The 19,020-nt window shown below is 41.9% G+C and overlaps 1 protein-coding gene across 1 annotated transcript in view; it reads right to left on the reverse strand.

The window, feature by feature from the left end:
- Positions 1-19,020, reverse strand: part of abcb4 (ATP-binding cassette, sub-family B (MDR/TAP), member 4) — a 29,300-nt gene that overhangs the window by 5,794 nt on the left and 4,486 nt on the right. Inside the window, exons 4-24 of the mRNA XM_033640618.2 lie at positions 18,882-18,930; positions 18,426-18,617; positions 17,769-17,940; positions 16,413-16,537; positions 15,197-15,368; positions 14,974-15,087; positions 12,227-12,337; positions 12,009-12,134; positions 11,599-11,802; positions 11,342-11,512; positions 8,823-8,984; positions 8,502-8,693; positions 8,127-8,273; positions 7,915-8,019; positions 6,466-6,543; positions 5,550-5,633; positions 4,768-4,971; positions 4,570-4,670; positions 4,305-4,445; positions 1,699-1,855; positions 1,398-1,595 (exon numbers count right to left, since the gene is read on the reverse strand). Of these exons, the coding sequence (XP_033496509.2) occupies positions 1,398-1,595; positions 1,699-1,855; positions 4,305-4,445; positions 4,570-4,670; positions 4,768-4,971; positions 5,550-5,633; positions 6,466-6,543; positions 7,915-8,019; positions 8,127-8,273; positions 8,502-8,693; positions 8,823-8,984; positions 11,342-11,512; positions 11,599-11,802; positions 12,009-12,134; positions 12,227-12,337; positions 14,974-15,087; positions 15,197-15,368; positions 16,413-16,537; positions 17,769-17,940; positions 18,426-18,617; positions 18,882-18,930 (3,005 nt within the window). The remainder of the gene's footprint in view (positions 1-1,397; positions 1,596-1,698; positions 1,856-4,304; positions 4,446-4,569; positions 4,671-4,767; positions 4,972-5,549; positions 5,634-6,465; positions 6,544-7,914; positions 8,020-8,126; positions 8,274-8,501; positions 8,694-8,822; positions 8,985-11,341; positions 11,513-11,598; positions 11,803-12,008; positions 12,135-12,226; positions 12,338-14,973; positions 15,088-15,196; positions 15,369-16,412; positions 16,538-17,768; positions 17,941-18,425; positions 18,618-18,881; positions 18,931-19,020) is intronic.

Here is a 19,020-nt window from a genome sequence, read left to right on the forward strand (position 1 = left end):
TGTGCATGACGGCAGCAACAAAACGTAATTTAGCCACCTAAAAAAAGTCCCACCTGAAACAAAATCTATATCAGTTAAGTGTGTGTTTTATTTGGAATATTTTCACTGCTTTGCCTCAATGTCAGATGGCCTGTTCGGATGGAAGCAGTTAATGGCTTTAGTTTTGCTTCTATGCTCTTACCAAAGCCACCAGACTCCACTGAGAAAAACACTGATTTAATATAGCTGATCACAGGAGCTGCTGATCTACCACGGCCTCAATAAGTAAGTTAGTCTGTGTTATTGTGACTTTGGTAAATTCAAACTTACCCATTTAAACACCAAAATCACACAGTAACACAAACAAACAAACTGATGGAGGCAGCAGTAGACCAGCAGCTCCTGTGATCAGCGATGTTAAATCACTGTTTTTCTCAATGGAGTCTGGCTCTGAGGAGAGCAACAGAACTGCTTCAGTTCTCCAACAGAAATCCATGTCCGACCGCAACGTAAAGCAGGGGGAGGGGGGAGTTTTTGTTTTTTAGTATGTGGAGTGAATTCATGGAGCAGTTTAAATGTGGAGCTCAAGCGATGTCCAAACATACACCAATTTAAAAGGTATTCAGATGTAATATTCAGGAAATACAGGGTTGAAGAAGGGGTTTGACATTCACTATTTGGTCACAGGGATTACTGTTTACTTTCTCAAACATGTGTGTGTGTATATATATATATATATATATATATATATATATATATATATATATATATTCTATTTTTCTGTAATTAACAATGAGAAAAATTATTACATTATATTGTATAATATAATAAATAAAATTAATATATTCATACTTTGTATAAGTCACATGTTCACTTATTTAAATATAAAAAGACAGCAGGACAAGTTATATATATATATATTTTCTTTTTCTGTAATTAACAATGAAAAAAATAGTATAAAAATTAATATATATTATATGATTTAATATAATAAATAAAATTAATGATTGTAAATACTGTTTTTTTACTGTCTGTCTTCATTGTTTGTAAGTTCATGTCTTTTTTTTTTTTTTTTTACATGTTTGAAAAAAATATCAAACGTCAAATGTGAACTGTGAGGACCTTTAAAATAGTGACCTTGTCATAACGTGAGAGACCAGGAGATAGCAATAAATACTCTTTACACTCTCAGACGACTGTCAGCAAAACCAGCAATCCCATCATGATAAAATGAACTGGTCAGTGCTGTAAAGATAAACACACACGCTACACAGGCCTCACACAGTCTCTAGGTCCCTGTCTCCGAGTACAGTGCTGTAAAGCAGCCATAAACACACCGGTGAGCTAACCATTAGCTAGATGACAGTAGGTGAAGAGGCACGTGTTAGTGTACACAGAGCGTGGGTGTAGCTGCTCACCACTCTCCCCTCTCTGGGGTCGTAGAAGCGCTCCAGCAGCTGGATGGTGGTGCTCTTTCCGCAGCCGCTGCTCCCCACCAACGCCAGAGTCTCTCCCTTGCTCACCTTCAAGTTCAGCCCTTGGAGGATGGGCACCTCAGGGCGGGAGGGGTAGTTAAACTTAACACCCTCAAAGTGCACGTTACCATCAAATTTCTCCTGCGGTTTTAAAAGATGACACAGAGGAGTGATATGTTAGCATGTGTGTAAAGAGCTGTGTTGTATGTGACGTGTTTAGTGTGTGTGGGGCTCTGTTATGTACCGGTGACTCTCCCTCATGTGACAGATTGTCAATGGCAGGTTCTTTCTTCAGCAGCATCATCAGGTGGGCAGCTGAGATTTTGGCCTTGGCGTAGTTTGGAGCAAAGGAGTTGGCCTCTCCGAGAGCCATGGCACCGTACAGAACAGCCGCAACCACACTGGAGAGGAAGTCAGATGCACGTTAGTTTGACCTTTCACAGTTACTACTCAACAGAGCGTTACACGTGATTACATAACACTGAGATAACATGGGCCAATGACAGCTTAACCTCTGTGTCAACATCACATGTTTGTAGGTGTTCATATGTGAAAAGAAACACCATTTCCTCTTTTGTCCCCTAATTACACAAGCCATTCTGTTGAGTTCAGTTTTCCGTCATGTCATGATGAATTGGCTCAGGTGTTTACAGCTTTAAATACAACAAATGAAGGGGTGTTGTGTTTGCAGCTCACAGGTGAAAGGTGCACAAGTCATCATCATAATGCTGTGTTGAATCTGACTCATGGACTGTTTTGCAAATTAATAAATTTTTATATGCCACTTGTATAATTTTTTGTTTATGAAGAAAAGATAAAATAGTGAATAGAGTTCTATCAAATGTTGAATGGATGAAGATAATTCACTTATTTAGTCACCCAGCGTTCCCAGTATCTCCTTTTATTTGTTCCCCTTAATTGATTCCAACTTAGATTTAACATTTTTAATGGGCCAGTGTGTAAAATGGGTTGAAAACAGTGACATCAGTGGTCAAATTCTAAATTGCAGGGCTCACTCGCTCACCCCTCCCGTCGGGTAAATGACCGTGGCCTCGTAGGGACAAAAAGCCTTGCGCAGACACCAGTTTTTCAGGAGTAGGTCTATCTAGCAACGAGGTGAATATTTATTTAGAAATCTAAACCATGTTACGATATTGTAATGAATCCCTCACGAGCAGGAGACCAGAGTAGCGTTCGGGAAAAAGGCCAGTTTATTTGAGCACTCCAAAAACTCCGGTAACACTCCAGGGGGTAAAAGACTCCGTCTCAAACTCTGACTCTTCTAGTGTAACACACACACTCCATACACACATACTCGTTTACCATACTGAGTGGGTGTTTCCTCCTCCTTCTTCCTTCCTTCCGCTGTCTTCGTTGGTTTATTTATACACGCGAAACGCGTTCTCCGGCTGGCTGGATTGTCTGCTCGGGCTGCCGTACATACATGGCAGCGCAAGATGGCGACCTCTCTAAAGCAAGACCCTTGCTATATATATATATATATATATATATATATATATATATATATAAAAGCATAATTATAAGGTTACGAAAACCAAACGAATTTTATTTTATAGCGATTATACACTTATATTAACATATTAATGGGTAGAATATTCAGATTCAGATTCAGATTTGACAATAAACCATGCCAAATATTACACACTGGCCCTTTAAGCAACATGGCTTTCAGGTTGTTGGTCCACCTCTTTGGTTCACCGTATTTGGGCGTAGCTTCCATGACATCACCCATTGGTTTGTGAACCACAGCGGAGTCAGAGGGAGCTTGGATCCTCCTAATGAGACATGAGCTCCCCTGAAAACATGACTTGACAAAAACTGCAGTTCCTTGAATGGCCACTTGAGGCTGGCTCCAAAACAGAGTAAATCCCCATAGACCCCCATGTTAAAATGCCCAACTTAACAGCAGAAATAAATGTATTTATAGCCTGGTACAAAGAATGTTCTGGTCTCTAGCTAATTTCAACATTTATAATGACTGTACAGGGAGTCAGTTTTTATTTATAACTCCCCCGTTTACATTTTATCAAAGTTAGTCATTGTTTAAGGGTGGGGCCACTTGAGTGACAGGCCGTCTGTGAGGCCTCCCCGCAGCCTACGAGTCAAATCCAACTTCACTCATCCACAGCTCCAACCTTTCGTCCAAACATGGTCACTACTTGCTCCAAAAAACCAGGATGACAATGGCCAAAATCCCAAACTCAAGTCTTCAGAACAACAGTCCACAAACCAATGGGTAACGTCATGGTAGCTAGGTCATCTAGCTTGCATCACCATTAAAGCGTGGTGGCACAATATCAGAAATTTCACTCACTCTAACTAAATGATCAGAAAATTCTATATATCAGATGTGCGGACATTAAGCAAGTAGGCCTACATGCTTGCAGAGACTCTCCGTCGGTCCTCTCTTTGAAGGTTTATAGCATGTGTTTGTGTACTGTTCCATGCGCTGGAGAGTTCATATTTCTGTGTTTTATAGTTTTATGCTCCTTCAGAAGCTCAGTGTGTGACCTTTGGACTTCTTCTGTGTGCAACAGGTAGAAAATAAGTGAAGGTGGAGGCTCCTCCCAACGATGACACTGAGTTACATCAGCATCCTAAAACACGTGTGTTCACAGTTAACACATTCACAGTGGCCCCTCACATACTTCAGGCCGGGGTAATGATTAAAAGCCATATAAACAGCCTCTCCTCCCAACAGAAATGCTTTGCTGATATTCCCTGCTGAAACCTACAAGTCCACGCAAACTGTTCATCTTCTTTATCATAAACTGGAACTCAATCTCCTGATTAAGAGACAAGACAAAGTCATGCTGTCTGTTAACTCACAGAAACACTCCCTCGACATCCATCCTTCCTTCCTTAATGAGCCAGGCTCCAAAGCGGAAACAGCCTGCATAAGCAAAGTAGATCATGGCCTGGCTGAAGGAGAAGGTAATACCGTGGACATGGGCGCTTTTCTGGGAGTTCCTGTACAGAGAGATATAGAGAGGTGTCATGAGAGAGCGCACTTCTCAAATCAATCAAATTTCATTAAAATACATATATAGTTTTTGTTCGGAGCTGTGTTTTAAAAAAATCGAATTTTCCGTACTTGAATGGTATTTCGAGGTTTTCCTGATACAAAGACTCAAACTTGGGCTCTCTGTTAAGAGAGACAACAGTTCGGATATTCTCGATGGCCTCCGTAGCAATCTGTAGAGACAAACCATACAAACATCATTACATATCACGAGGTCGATGTTTTAACAACTGGTGCTTGTCCTTGGAGAGCCCCACACTGAATCCCCACCTTTCCAGACTTCTCCAGCTCCCTCTTGTCTTCAGCAGCATTTCCAGTGAGCGCCTTCATCTCCACAGCTCCAGCCAATGCCATGACAGGCACCACAGACAGGATGAGCAGGGTCAGCTCCCAGCCGTACACAAAGGAGATGATCAAACTGGTGCCCATGTTGGCTATGTTCTGGGCCAGCGTGGCCATACGCACTCCTGTGGCCTGAGCAGATGTGGAAGACGGGAACAAAGCAGATGACAAGATCACAGTTTTTTCTGATTCACTGGTCAAATAACTTTGTTAGGTACTAGATGTCTATCGATAGTGCTGTAGCTAAATTCCTCTTTGATAAAGCTTTTAGTTAGGGCTGGCTCAGGCTTGCTTTGAACCAGCCCCTAGTTAGGCTGCCTAGTCTGCAGGGGGACTTTTGGAGGATACACTGAGCTGGCAGTTTTCTTGGATTGGGGTGGCACCTGCTGCCGTGATCCTGCTTGATGTCCACAGATATTATTATTAGTCCTTCGTCCATTATCATTATTGTTTTCATTACTAGGACTGTACCTGACTCAGAATTATATCAGTCGAAGATTTGGCTGTTCAATTCGAATATGTTAAAAGGAAGCTTTTCCTTGCTACTGCCGCACAACGGACGAAAGTAATTAGAAAATTCCTTTGAGTAGTTGGCTCATTGTATGATCTAGATGCGCTCTCTCTGTAAAGTGTCCTGTGATCACTTGTGTTATGATTTGGTTTGACTTGAGTTGTGTGTGCGCACGTGTGTGATAGCTGGTGAGACTTACCCCTTGCACTTGGGCAGCGTCTGTGGCCAGTCTGGTAGTAAGCGCTCCGACACTGTTTTTAGGGTCGTCAAACCAGCCAAGGTCCTACAAGAAAACAGGGATTGACTTTTTTTTGGTAATGAAAATGAATAGCTAACATAAACTGAGAGTTAATTGTAAAAATTGTAAAAAATCTATGGTGTTTTAACAATGTTAAGTCTAAGAGCAGAGAGGTAACTCTCAAAACTTTATTTGGCATATGAGACAGGAGAGCAGCTCCATTGGAATGAATACGAGCCATCTTGGTGTCCAATCTGGGTATGAAAATAAATCTATGGAGATAATATTTTGAGCTTGAGTGCCATATTGTTCTGACTTCTACTGTATTGAAACCATTTAGCTTTTGACCATCTTTGGGTGGCTGTGGCTCAGAGGTACAGTGGGTCCTTCACTAATTAGAGCCGGAAGATCAGCGGTTCAATCCCCGGATATCCTTGAGCAAGATACTGAACCCCAGTTTGCTCCTGGTGACTGTTCCATCGGTGTGTGAGTGTGTTAAAAACTTAGTAGCAGGTGGCACCTTGTAAGGTAGCCTTGACCACCAGTATATAAATTAGTGTTTGAATGTGACTCGTAGTGTAAAAAAAAAGCGTTTTGAGTGGTCAGAAGACTGGAAAGGTGCTATATAAGTGCACGTCCATTTACCACCTGAAAACCTTATCTCTCTGTAACATCAGACTTTACAAGATAATCAACAAAGTTTTAAAAAAAACAACATTATTAGTTATTGTTTATTAAGAACTCAGTATCTGGAGAAGCTCAGCCCTGACAGAGAGATAACAGAGGTGAGGAAAAAGAGGGTCGAAACCATGACTCTGTTATTACTAATTTAGTTCCCACCCTGTGAAGGTCTCACATTTCAGTTGGTAACACTCACCTGTCTCATCATGGACTTAAAGGCCCCGAGTCTCAATTTGAGGGTCAGAATCTCTCCAGATTTACCAAAACAGAAGCCCTGTTAAGAGTTTAGACAGACAAAGGACAGAGGACATGAGCACACCTGGACATTGACGTGAACTTCTATGACTAACTGCCACGTGTGTTTTTACTGCAACACTATCATCTGGGTAAAGAAAGGAAATTTGTTTATTAGCTTTCTTGCTGAGAGATAGGTGAGAAGTTTGATGTCTGTCCAGTAAACATACAGCACGCAGAGGATGGTTAGCTTAGCTCAGCACAAAGACTGGAAACGGGGAAACAGCTAGCCCAGCTCTTTCCAAAGTTACTTGTGTTTACATTTGTCCTGTGAACCGACTAAACAAACAAGACACAATGTGTTAATTAGTGAGCTTTAGAGGTGCACTTAAGCTTATTTATGCTGAGGTTTCCAAGGTCCAATGTTCCCCAGCTCTGCATTCATTTATTATGACATTAGGTTTAGGTTAGGTTAGGGGACTAAAATCATGACTCTGAGAGTGATGAAATTGTGCTGGCCACAGGTCTTTGTCAAAATATAGTTGCTCTTTCTGTTGAATGACTGTTCCAAAATTAATTGTGGCCTAAGAACTTAAAATCTTTTATAAGAATGAAAGAATAAAAAAACAAAATCAATTAGGGAATGAAAAAGGGCTAACAAAGGATTAGAAAAGAGATCAAGGGCAAGGTTTACTTCCCATCTCGAGTCAGGTTAAGGTTAGGAAAGAGGTCGAAGGTCAGGTTAAGGTGAAAATTAACTAACTATTCTTCTCTCCAAACAGACCTGGAAAAGAGGTCTGAACCTTCACCTGCAATCTTTCTCATCAGTCATAATCTTACTTCTTGGTCTATTTATGGTTCTTTGTCTGATATGTCTTATGTATTGACAGTCAGAGGACACCAAGGCTATCTTAGAGACAGAGAGTGACAAGAAAGTGGCACGAACACATAAGAAGGGTTGATATGAGTTAACAGAATATTGAACTGGGAAACATAGGACCCTGGGAACACAGATACGCTCCTGACAGAGCCAGGCTTCCTGCAATCTCAGAACGCATCCACTATTGTCTAATGACGATGAAGACTCTAGGGGCGACGGCCAATATCTTTGGCTGGGGTGGTGTAGCCAGCAGATATCTGGGCACCAGACCAAGCACCGCTCAAATATCTGCATATAAATGCAGCTGAGTTGGAGGTGACACGATCTGTCGGCTTGAGTCGAGCTCAGACTGCCAGTTCACACCGCTGCACCTTTTCTCTGCAACTTTCTAAAGCGGTTTGATCTCGTCGCAAATCAAGAAATTAAAGAAGTCTATTTTCCACAACATCAAACTATTCCTCTGAGGGCAATAAACACACCAACAAAACAAATGTACGTCAAATTCACGTGTGTGTGTCTGTACGCGTTTACCTGTAGAAACATGGCGACAAAGCTTATAGCTCCAATAGCGACAAACATCAGAGAAAAGAATCCAGTTTTTCGCCTAACAACCTCTGTATCTGGGTTTGCAAACACCTGAAAGGAGAGGGGGGAAAAACACCTTTTACAACATCTGACAAATATTGCAGTGAACATGAAGCAGTAAAGTAACTTGTGGTACACAGATACTGTGAGTTACATACAGTGATGATCTTGGAGAAGATGACAGCGAACAGTGGCTGCATCACACCGTTGATGATGGCACAGATGGTCCCAACCAAAATGTACGGCCACTCGGGAAGGTTGAGACGCATCACTTCAGAGAACGACACGGGTGGAGCACTGTCATCCTACAGACAGAGGGAGAAAGAGCTGAGTCACACCTCCTTTCCCTGTGCCTTTCTCCCTTTTTTTCAGGAAGAGATTTTTCACTGTAACAAAACCTGTTAAAGCCTGAAAAAAGAAAATCTCTCAGCCCTGTTAAAAGCCTGTTTTGACATCTAATGATATATGAATTTCAGGTAATAGTGGTGTTGACCAAGCCACTCAAACCCCAGAGATGTTGCAACACAGCTCACCTCCTCCTTATTTCCATCCTTGAGCTTTTCTTTCTCTTCTTTCTCTCCCACTGAGCCGGTAAAGGAGGAGCCCCTAGTGGACTTCCTCCTGCGCAGAGAGGACCGAGAGGGGGTCCTGACTAAGCGGCTCTTCTCCCCATCTGTAGACAGCTCAAACTCTGCCTCTTCCAACTCCTCGAGTTCCTGAAAGGTCTGCGGCAGAAAGCGACGGGAGGAAACCACAAACACAAACAATATCAAAGACTGAACATTATGAAAACTCCCCTTGACTTCCAGACTGCCCAAATGGTGCGTCAAAGTGTTTATGTGTGTCTATGTTACCTGCATGGTGACCAGTGTATGGTAGACTCCTTTCTCTTCCATCAGTTGGCTGTGAGTCCCCAGCTCAGCAACTCGACCGTTTTGGAAGCCGGCAATGACGTCAGCATTTCTGATGGTTGAGAGGCGGTGGGCAACAACTATGGTGGTACGACCCAGTCGGACCTGCACACAAAGATGTGTCTGAGTTCTTGTTTCAATGCTTACATTTGCAAGAATGAGCTAACTTGTACATACAACATGTTTGCAGCTGACACGCAATAGTGATAAAACTAAAAGTCTATGGCTGTCAGCTTTATGGCCCATTTGTACTCCCTTTACGAATGAAAATAGATAGGTCAGTTTCAAATGTCGTAAACATCCCTGCCCTCATACGTCTATGCGTCCTTTATGATGGCCTGGATACAGTCAATAAATGGCACTAGAGGGCAGAGTCAAACATTTCATACAACAACAATCGAGGCGACAGTGGAGGAGGTCGTAATATTGTACCCTTAAACAGAGGCAGCGTTGTAGACAGCGGTGGTCTGTACTGCCATTAAGTACATGTCAATATGTGGACAGAGAATTCTTTCGACTGCTTTGACTATATATTATTATATATTACAGATTTGTTTTATTTACATTTACATTGATTTGTCATCTCCTGCGGTCGCATCTTGCTTAAGCTAGCTAACACTGCCTCCACAATCCGGTGGTACTTCTCTCTTTTGTTTGTATCTGTAAGCTTTCTGAAAACGTGCACAAATGTGGACAAAATAAACACAGAGTAGGGACAGAAGGCTCTGTCCATCTTCGTCTAACACTGAGCATAAATGAGCCCTTAGGCACAGTGGTAGTGCTTTGAGCATAATGCTAACATCAGCATGCTAACACACTTACAATGAAAATGCTAATGTGGTGTTTGCCATGTTCACCATCTTAATTTAGCAAGTTAGTATGGTTTCAATTGCTATTTAGCATTAAACACTAATGCTGTGCTCACTTTACGAGCGGCGCAGCAACAGGATACATGCCATTTTAAGTGGAAGCTGGTGACATGAAGCTACAGACTGACGCCCGACACTTGTTGCTGCTGACGTTCGTGAAGTGCTACAAACGAAACTTGAGCTGGCCTTAACTTATCCAGCACTTCAATGACACGGTAAAGTATCAACTAATTGCATGTTTTTGTTTTCTAGCTGTGGTACTGTGTTGTTTAGCTAACTTAGCTGATGCTATGCTTCGTTTCTGTGCATTGCAGTGCACACAGGGATGCAATGGGGTGGCAGCAGGAGGCCAAAAGTGAGGGAACTGATTGATCGCATCAATATTTTTATGACTTAATACAAACTTTAGATGGCGTTCACTTGAGGTGCATTCTCGCAAGTAGCAGACACCCAAGCCTGTGATGCCGTAACCATGTTAACAAATGCTTGAGCAACAGTTCCATGGCGACTGCGATAATGTAGCTTGTCGCGCCTTTGCGTTATTGCTTGTAGGGTGAACATAGGGTCAGGGGGGATTAGAATGCCATTATAGAGTGCTGCAGGAATTATGTTTATTTGTAGACAAACACTAAAGTTAAGATCGCCATTGGGATTTTTCCATTTGATTTTGGATTACTGCAGAAAATAATCTCTGTGGCAAATATTTGTTCAAAAACCAGTAGTGCTGGACAAATTCAAATTTGGCTTGCTGGTGGTGTTACTGGGAAAGTCAGAGCATCACAAAAGTCCTTGCATCTTATAGGTGCCATGGATATATATACTTTATTTTATGGATATCCATCAAGTATTTGCTGAGACCAAGGAGCAGCTTTGGAGGTGATTTACTGCAATCACCACACTCAATATTGCGGTATCACATGGCGCACGCAGGCAGCCCAAAAATACTTTTTACCATACATACATTAGAAAATAAATGTCTGTAAAATTGTGAATTTATTTGTTGAAATTAAGTTTTGTATAATCAGAATTTGGTCCATAACCTCCAATAAAGTTTGGGTCTAAAGCAGCTGTATGATTATGATATTTAATCCCATTCTTGTGTGTGAGGAGCCGACAGGAAGTAAACTGCCTCAACCAAAGGAAGTCTGAACACAGTCTATTTTTGCTCTACGGGCCAGAGACAGCATGAGGAAGTCTGCAGAAGCTTTGATGGAAATGAATGGAGCACAATCTTGGAACGCAGTCTCTAGTTTTTCTTAATTCATCCATAGCCGAGAGGATTCACTACAAACAAACTTGTTAGTGGCGCTAGAGGAAAAGGCCCAGGGGATCACTGAAGTCAGAAGGGTTCAGCCTCTGGGGACCATGAATGTCTGTACAAAATTTCATGGTAATCGATAGATATTTCAGTCTGGACCAAAGCGGTGGACCGACCAACAGACAGACCAACATTTCTAAACCTGTGCCATTAGTGTCACTAAAGAAATCAATAAACTAAAGTACTCCTTGTTGTAGTAAGTGTATTTTAACTGTGTCAGATTCAAAGTGCAAAGTAAACCCTACAGTTGTGTTCTGAATGAGGTGTAGAAGTACCTTGTCGAGTGCAGCTTGTACAATAGTCTCACTCTCAGCATCAAGAGCAGATGTGGCTTCGTCCAACAGCAGGATTTTGGGGTTGCGGACTAGAGCTCGAGCAATTGCAATCCTCTGCTTCTGTCCTCCACTCATCTGAGTCCCTCGCTCTCCGACCATTGTCTCAAACTTCTGCTCAACAAGAGTTAGATATAAGTAAGTGGTTGACGCAGTTCTTGATAAGCACAGAGGACAAGAAGTCATAAATACAATCATACATCAGGAAGGTTCATGATGAAGTCGTAGGCATTAGCCTCCTTGGCAGCTTGTTCAATCTCCCACTGCGTCACATCAAGTCGGCCGTATCTGATGTTCTCAGAGATGGTGGTGGCAAAGAGGATGGGCTCCTGACTCACCACTCCAATCATGTCTCTCAGGTAGCGGACATTAAGAGAACGGATGTCATGACCGTCAATAGTCACCTAAAATGCAGGAGTCAAACAGACACAGAACGTTATCAACATCTAAACACAACAATGCATATTTGAAATGGCATCTCCTGTTGTTGATAAAGAATAGTGTTTTTTAACTGCTCATTTAGAGTCCACCAAGGATATGATGACAAATACTGAATTAATCTTTTGAATGAAGTGGTTTAGAAATCATATCATAATCAGAAATCACTTACAGATCCTTCCTGAGGATCGTAGAACCTCTGCAGCAGCTGGATCGTGGTGCTTTTACCACAGCCACTGCTACCCACCAAGGCTATGGTCTGTCCACTCTTCACACTCAGACACAAGTTATTCAATATCTACAAATGATAACAATGTCAATAATGAGATACAGGATGAAGTACTGTCATGTCTGTTTTAGAGTTCAGTAAAAGTGGCTATGTGGAAGTACCTGGACGTCCGGCCTCGAGGGGTAGCTGAAGAAGATGTTCTGAAACTCTATGTTTCCTGTGATGGAATCAGGCTTGAAGCCCTCCTCTGAATAGCTGTCGATGGTGGGTTGCTGTTGAGACAAGAGTTAATAAAGTATTTCACGTCAGGAAAGATGGTCTTTTCATTAAACTAGGCTGTCTATGCAGTGGAAAGACACAAATACCTTTGAAAATGTTGCAAAATGACGAGGGAAAACAGAGGTAAAGGGCTGTGGCGTTCGCTTTTGCTCAAGAGGTAGAAAACCTACAACTACCAGAATGCACAGTGCCGCACCAGACCAATAAGCACTCCCGCTGGCAGGTGACAAAATGCAATGGCGGCTGGCTGGTAACGAAACAATCTTGAACTGCAGTTAAACAGTAAGCTAACGCATGTTTCTGAAAAATTTTTAGGCCAGAAATAGGCAGTGCAGTAGCAGAATTTTGGTTTATATTTGATCAGTGATGACTAGTTATAGCATTCAATCTCAATTTCTCAATGGTGCCCACTTTCTGTTCACGAACTCTAGTGATTACAGCTAAACAGGGCACTAAAATATGTTCTGTAAACATTTTAGGTGAGAAACAGGCAGTATTGTAACAGAATCTTAGTTTATATTCGGTCAGCACCGCCTAGTTTTAATGTTTGATTGGAGTTTGGTCTGAGTTTGAGAAAGAGAGGGCCGGGTCTGTCACTTGATCCACTTCTATACCCTTTGTGTGGTGGCATGGGTGGTGGGCAATACCAATATATAGAAGTACAGCCTGTAGTCTGAGCAATAGCCTGTGAGCCAGGGAAATTCTACTGGATGATAGCCCACAAAATGTGTCATCCAGAGTTTTGCTGGGAGATCTCGGCACTAGTTAGATGTAGGAAAGTGTACCACAGCTCATTTACACACACTACCCACAGCTGGTTGAAAATTGGTGAAGTTTCCCTTTAACTATATTTTGACTTCTAAAAGCTCAGCTCAGTTTGTAGTTCAGCCACAGTTGGATAAAGAACCTGATCGTTATCACAACCTCAGACAGACAATGGGAGGAAGGCTGTTAGCTCTCAGTGTGAGGGCGAACGTATTTACTCTAAAAAGGCTAATGTTTTTTCTACAGCTCTTTTGTGCTTTCACTGCTTCTCTTGGTGTACTGTTTCATGTCCCTCTTTGAGGCCTCACCATTCTGTGTTTGCAGGGTGTTTACCTATACTAATTAGGACTAATAGGCATGCACTGTAAACGTACGAGGAACAGGATTCACCATAAGAACACAGGTGTGAATAATTCTGCCGTTTAAGGAAATATCATGAATCTGATGGAAAGTTTTCTCAGAAACAAATTTAAGGAAAACCTAACAAGGTATTGGTAAATGAAGTGCAATGACTTAGGCAAATTCTTTGTTGTACTACTATTTTAAATGCTGAAAAAAAAAGAAGAAGAAAAAGGCAGAGCCGAGGGCAGAACAATACTGGGAAATACCTGGCATTTCTTGGCAGCTGTCCTTGCAAATTTTGTGTTTCTCAATCAGCATATGGGATTCCCATCATGTCAAGTTTGAAAACTTTTTGCATGAAATACATGAGCCTCATATGCATCGCCTTGGACCAGTTTCAGCCATGCCGTGAAATGTTGGTTAAATAGCCAGTTTTTGTTGACTGTGCACTCCCCCATGTCCTCCAGGGTAGAGTGACAGCTTGCTAACAGACAATGGATCCTCTGCTCTGAGCATCCAGGTTGGAAACAAAATAATAGTTGTTGGTTCCTGTAAATTATTTCAAAAATATAGATGTTACCGATTTAAAAAAAACAATCATAAAATCCTACTTCCCATGTCTCAAACAATTTTAAAACTATCCAAGGACTGATTTTAGACAAATCAAACAAGGGCTTCATGTCGGCCACTGTGGCTCTTCTAAACACTTGGCACATGGGAGAAGTTCCAGTTCTGCAAACTCACCACTGGAGCCCCAAAATCCTACACACTAGACCTTAGAGACTTTTTAAGGATCAGCGTGAACCCTGTGCAGTCTCTTTCAGTTTTGAGCTTGGAGCATGGGACAACTAAAATGCCCTCAGGGAAGATTTCACACTTCTTCAGTTTTGCTTGAGGCTGTATACTAACTACTTATTTTTGTTAATGCGCAAACAGATGTTATATTCGCCCACTAGTTTGCAGAATACAACATCCTGTAGCTGTGCCTCTAAACTAACTTAAGTGTGTTGTCAATGTGAAAGACTAAAAGGCGCACTGTAAACTAAACACAGGCCCATCCCAGAATAGCAAGAGACGAGAATGTCTTACATTCCCCTGGAAGTGGTTCCCTTAAACGAACTGGTTATGCTGCATGTTCCTATAAGTATATGGACTATTTTAAATACACTGACGGTAGTCATAGACATGCATGATGAGAAGCTGATGTACGTGTGTGACAGCAGTGCGATATTTGAAAAATTGAGACCTTGTTTAGCCTCACGGTACACTTGCAGTAAGTTCAGGAAGGGGAGAGCCACAGCTGTGCAGTATAAACCAAATGACCTGACAGCAGGTGCTCCAATTAGAGTAAAATCCAACATCTCTCACTCCAAGTTGTCGGCTGCATCAAAGCAGCTTCCCATAGCGCCAGAGTGCAGCGGTGCGTGCTCAGTAATGCAGCCCGACAACTGTCCAGCAGCAAAAAGGTCTAAATCAAATCTTTTGACGTGTGTGTATTAGGGGAAAATGTTGCATTCCTTACACGTTCAATAATGCTGTACACTTTATGTGCAGCTCCCCTGGCGCTGTCAAAGGTCTGGAAGTTAGGAGCGGTTTGTCCCAAAGTGAACACTCCAATAAGCACGACGAAGAACACCTGAAGACACACAAATCACAGTAAGCTGTAGCAACCTTCTTTTTTAGCGTCTCTTTATGGTTAAAGGGAAACAAATCACTAGAAATTCTGTCATGAAGTGTCTACTCACAGTGAGTACAGTTCCAATTGTGTACTCCTTACTCAGGATGAGTGTACTTCCGTACCAGAAGGCCAGTGCATAAGACAGGTAGATCACCATGAAGGTGAAGCCCATGGCCAAGTTAGCAGATAGCGCCTTCTTTATTCCCACGTTCTTTGCATCCTCCAAATTCTTATTATATCTGTGGTGTAACACGCATACAAGCATGAGTGTTAGCTCAGTGGAAACAAAGTTAAATATAAATTAGATTGTGGTGACAACACTGCCTTTTGGCATCAACAAATGTCACATCAGTAGAAAACAGTAATCTAATTCTATGGGCTTTTTTGATGGGTTTTATCCAGTTACAGCTTTGCGGGGGCTATTTCCTGGACTTTAATCACCTTAAAAACAGATTTAGCTTTGTTGAGTAGAAATTAGCAAAATTTGGTCTCATAACCATCCATCAGATTAATGGATTAATGATTAATGTCAAAATCTTGTTGTAATTTAAGGGCAACACTTTGAATTTGGATATTCCAATACTGATCTTCAGCTACAAGGTGACTAGCCATACCTAGAAACTACTGATATACTGTAGCTCAGCCAGCTTTACTTGTCATTTATTTACTATGCAGCTTGTTTGGCATTAACCCTATAAAGCCCACAGGGCCGCTGGCAATCCCAGCTGACATTCCTGTTTTAAAGAGGCTGTAGAGGGCTGAGTTTTAACGCTACAGTGATGAAACTGGTATCATATGAATCAAGAAGACCCACAGAATTGACAATTTTAGCACCAAATCTGTGTAACAAATGGTATCAACCCCAAAGTTGCTGGAACAACTTATGAGACATAATGGAGCATTGGAATGCCTATCATATACTTTCATCATTCTCTTCAGGTTTCCTGCTTTCAAATGATGTAAACCACTTCTACATGGTACACACTGTTGACCTGCAAATCGGCAAAAATTCCAATATCGTGCATCCCTATTTGGTTTTTAATGTCCCTGGTTTCAGCATCTGTCTTTTGTAAAACCCATTGTATTCCATATTTTTGTATAAAACGTGCTATACAAATAGTTTTATTATTAGTATTATAATCACAGATCTGCAAATGAAAAATAACTCAAACACTCAATATTTATTTTGAGAGAATCAGTGTCATTATATCCATCTGACAATAAGCTGAAAATCAGCAGTGGACCACCTATACCTTTACATACAGTACATAAACACATTGTACCTGGCGATTTCTTTTTCCTGACCATTGAAGGCAAACACTGTCCTGATAGCAGAGAGCACCTCCTCTGCCACAGCTCCAGCTTTGGCATATGCAGTCTGCTCTTTAGAAGTGAAAGTCGCCAGCACCTGTTTTGACCAAAAAACATAATGTTATTAAGAATACCTGTGAGGGGGTAAGAGAAATGTGGAAAGATGGACAAAGAGCTGGTGTATGAAGAGAACTGGATACAGCGTTGGAGCCGGGACCCTGTTGATTCCTATGAAAGTTGCTCAGTGACACATGAAGCAAAAATAGTTCCACTTTGCATTTATCCAGTCGTATGATCAGTTCTTCCCAAACACATGTATTTTCACTAAAAACCTTTCTTTTGCTGTCTGGCTTTCAGCACAGACAAGTTTAACTTTAGCCAACCACCTGCTGAAGAGGTTTGTATGCTGAACTTTTCTTTTATACCCCAATTAGTGCGTATACACGTGTTCTTTAAACACGGGTAAACCTGCTAAAAACAGGCAATGGACTCCATTCCCAGTAGACCAGAGCTGTGTACACGGCACTGCAGCAGACGAGTATGCCTTTCTGTGTTTGTGGGGGTTTTTTGGTGTCACGTTCGACATCCACGCAGCATAGAGGCCTGCGAAAACTTCATGGTGGTTACTTCTTTATCTCTTACTTACTCAGTCTCCGTTTCAAACTCAGTGCAGAGTAATTTGGACCAATGTTTGAGCGCTGCTTGGGCGGAGACGGACAGTATTTTGTGTTGATGCATCATTGAATCTCGCCAGTAAAAAATCAGCGTGTCCATCGTGTTTCCATCAATGCCGATATGAGCCGGAGCCGATAAATCCATGTGTGAATAGTGGTTGTAGCCTTTGCCATTACATTCAAAAAGCCAGATGTTAGCAGGTGTTGATGGGTTTGTTGTGCGGTGAAAAAGGGGCTTTAGACTGGTAAGTAAAATCCAACGTTGGCTATATAGCTAAATGAATCTTCGGTGTAAGTAAAGACAACACAAACAATGCTGGAAACATTTCAAATGGTGGCAGTATATGATTTTGGTAGAGCTGTTATCTTGCTACTGTGGTCTTGCTAAAACTGAGCTCAGCAGGTTGTAACTTAAGCTACAGGCTGATGTCACACATGAATATTTCGACCGGCTCTCAGAGTTTCAGCAGCTTATTCCAAATTGTGCGTATTCTTGCCCTGCTGTTAGTAGTTAGCTTTTTTTTAATATGACTGATGACTAAATTTAGATTTCATGGACCCAGAGGCAAAGCGGTGAAATGCTGACCCCCATTTCTTTCCTACACATTGCACCTGTAAAAGAGAGGAAGAGGAAGAAGATGGAGAGACACTCACCTTTGAGAAAAGTGCAGCTGAAATGCCCAGCAAAGGGCTCACAGCCAGGATGACCAGAGTGAGTTTCCAGCCTTTGACGAAGCCGATGATGAAGGATGACAATAAGCTGGCGATAGCATAGACAAGCTTCCCAGCCTTGTCGCCAATACCCTCTTGGATCTTGTAGATATCACTGCACACAAAAATAAAAACACCAATGATCTTCAGAGTACTGCAACATTTATCTATCTATCTGTTATGGGTATTTTTCAATTACAATGACCCAAATGGGGAATCAGTTATTTGAGAAAATGGTAAATGGACTGCACTTGTGCAGCACCTTTCTCTTCCGACTACTCAAGGCGCTTTTACACTACGAGTCACATTCACCCATTCAACCACTGGTGGCCAAAGCTGCCATACAAGGTGCTACGTGCTACTCAGTAACCATTCACATGCTCTCACACACTGATAGAACCGCTATCAGGAGCAATTTGGGGCTTGCCCAAGGACACTTCCACATGCGGACTGGAGGAGCCTGGGATTGGACTGCCAATCTCGATTCCTCTGAGCCACAGCCACTCAAAAAATGATCAGCAAATTTTGAATCAATAATTGGTCGCAGCTCTACTTTACACCTGCACATAAAATAGAGTGTGTGACTTGTCTGTTACCCACTCTGTGAGACGTGTGTTGAGCTCTCCCGTTTCAGTGACATCAAACCAGCCGATGTCCTGCTGCATGATGCGGTGGAAGAACAACTTGCGGATGTGTGAGGCCTGCCGCCCGGCCGACAGGCTCCAGAAGGCCACCTGCCCATAGGCTGCAATCAGCACCACAAAACCCAGGATGGAGTAGTAGATGGCAAACCTGGAAGGAGAAGGAGAGAAGTGTTGTGACACAAAGGACTTCAAAAGTTCTCGAATGTGTCTAATAAGGATGCAAGTAACAAGAAATTGCAATTTATGCTATTTTATATCTAATCCCTGCAAGCTCCCTGATCTTCCTGCATTTATGAAACTCTCAACAAACTAAAAAAACAAACAATCATCAACGTTACATTCAATATTTTGGAGATATTTTCACTCGATAACGACAACTTGCTCTGTTGATGCGGATCAGGTAAAGTCTTACCTCGTCATATCCTCCTGTAAGGTGCTGTTTCTTGGTGGGATGGTGATATCTGATGACACACGGTAAAAAAAAAGACAGTGATATAGGTGTTACTGCATATTAATTATTTATTTCAGTTACTTATGTGTGCCGATGTCTG

Source organism: Epinephelus lanceolatus, chromosome 10 (genome assembly GCF_041903045.1).
Source record: "Epinephelus lanceolatus isolate andai-2023 chromosome 10, ASM4190304v1, whole genome shotgun sequence".
Lineage (NCBI taxonomy): Eukaryota > Metazoa > Chordata > Actinopteri > Perciformes > Serranidae > Epinephelus > Epinephelus lanceolatus.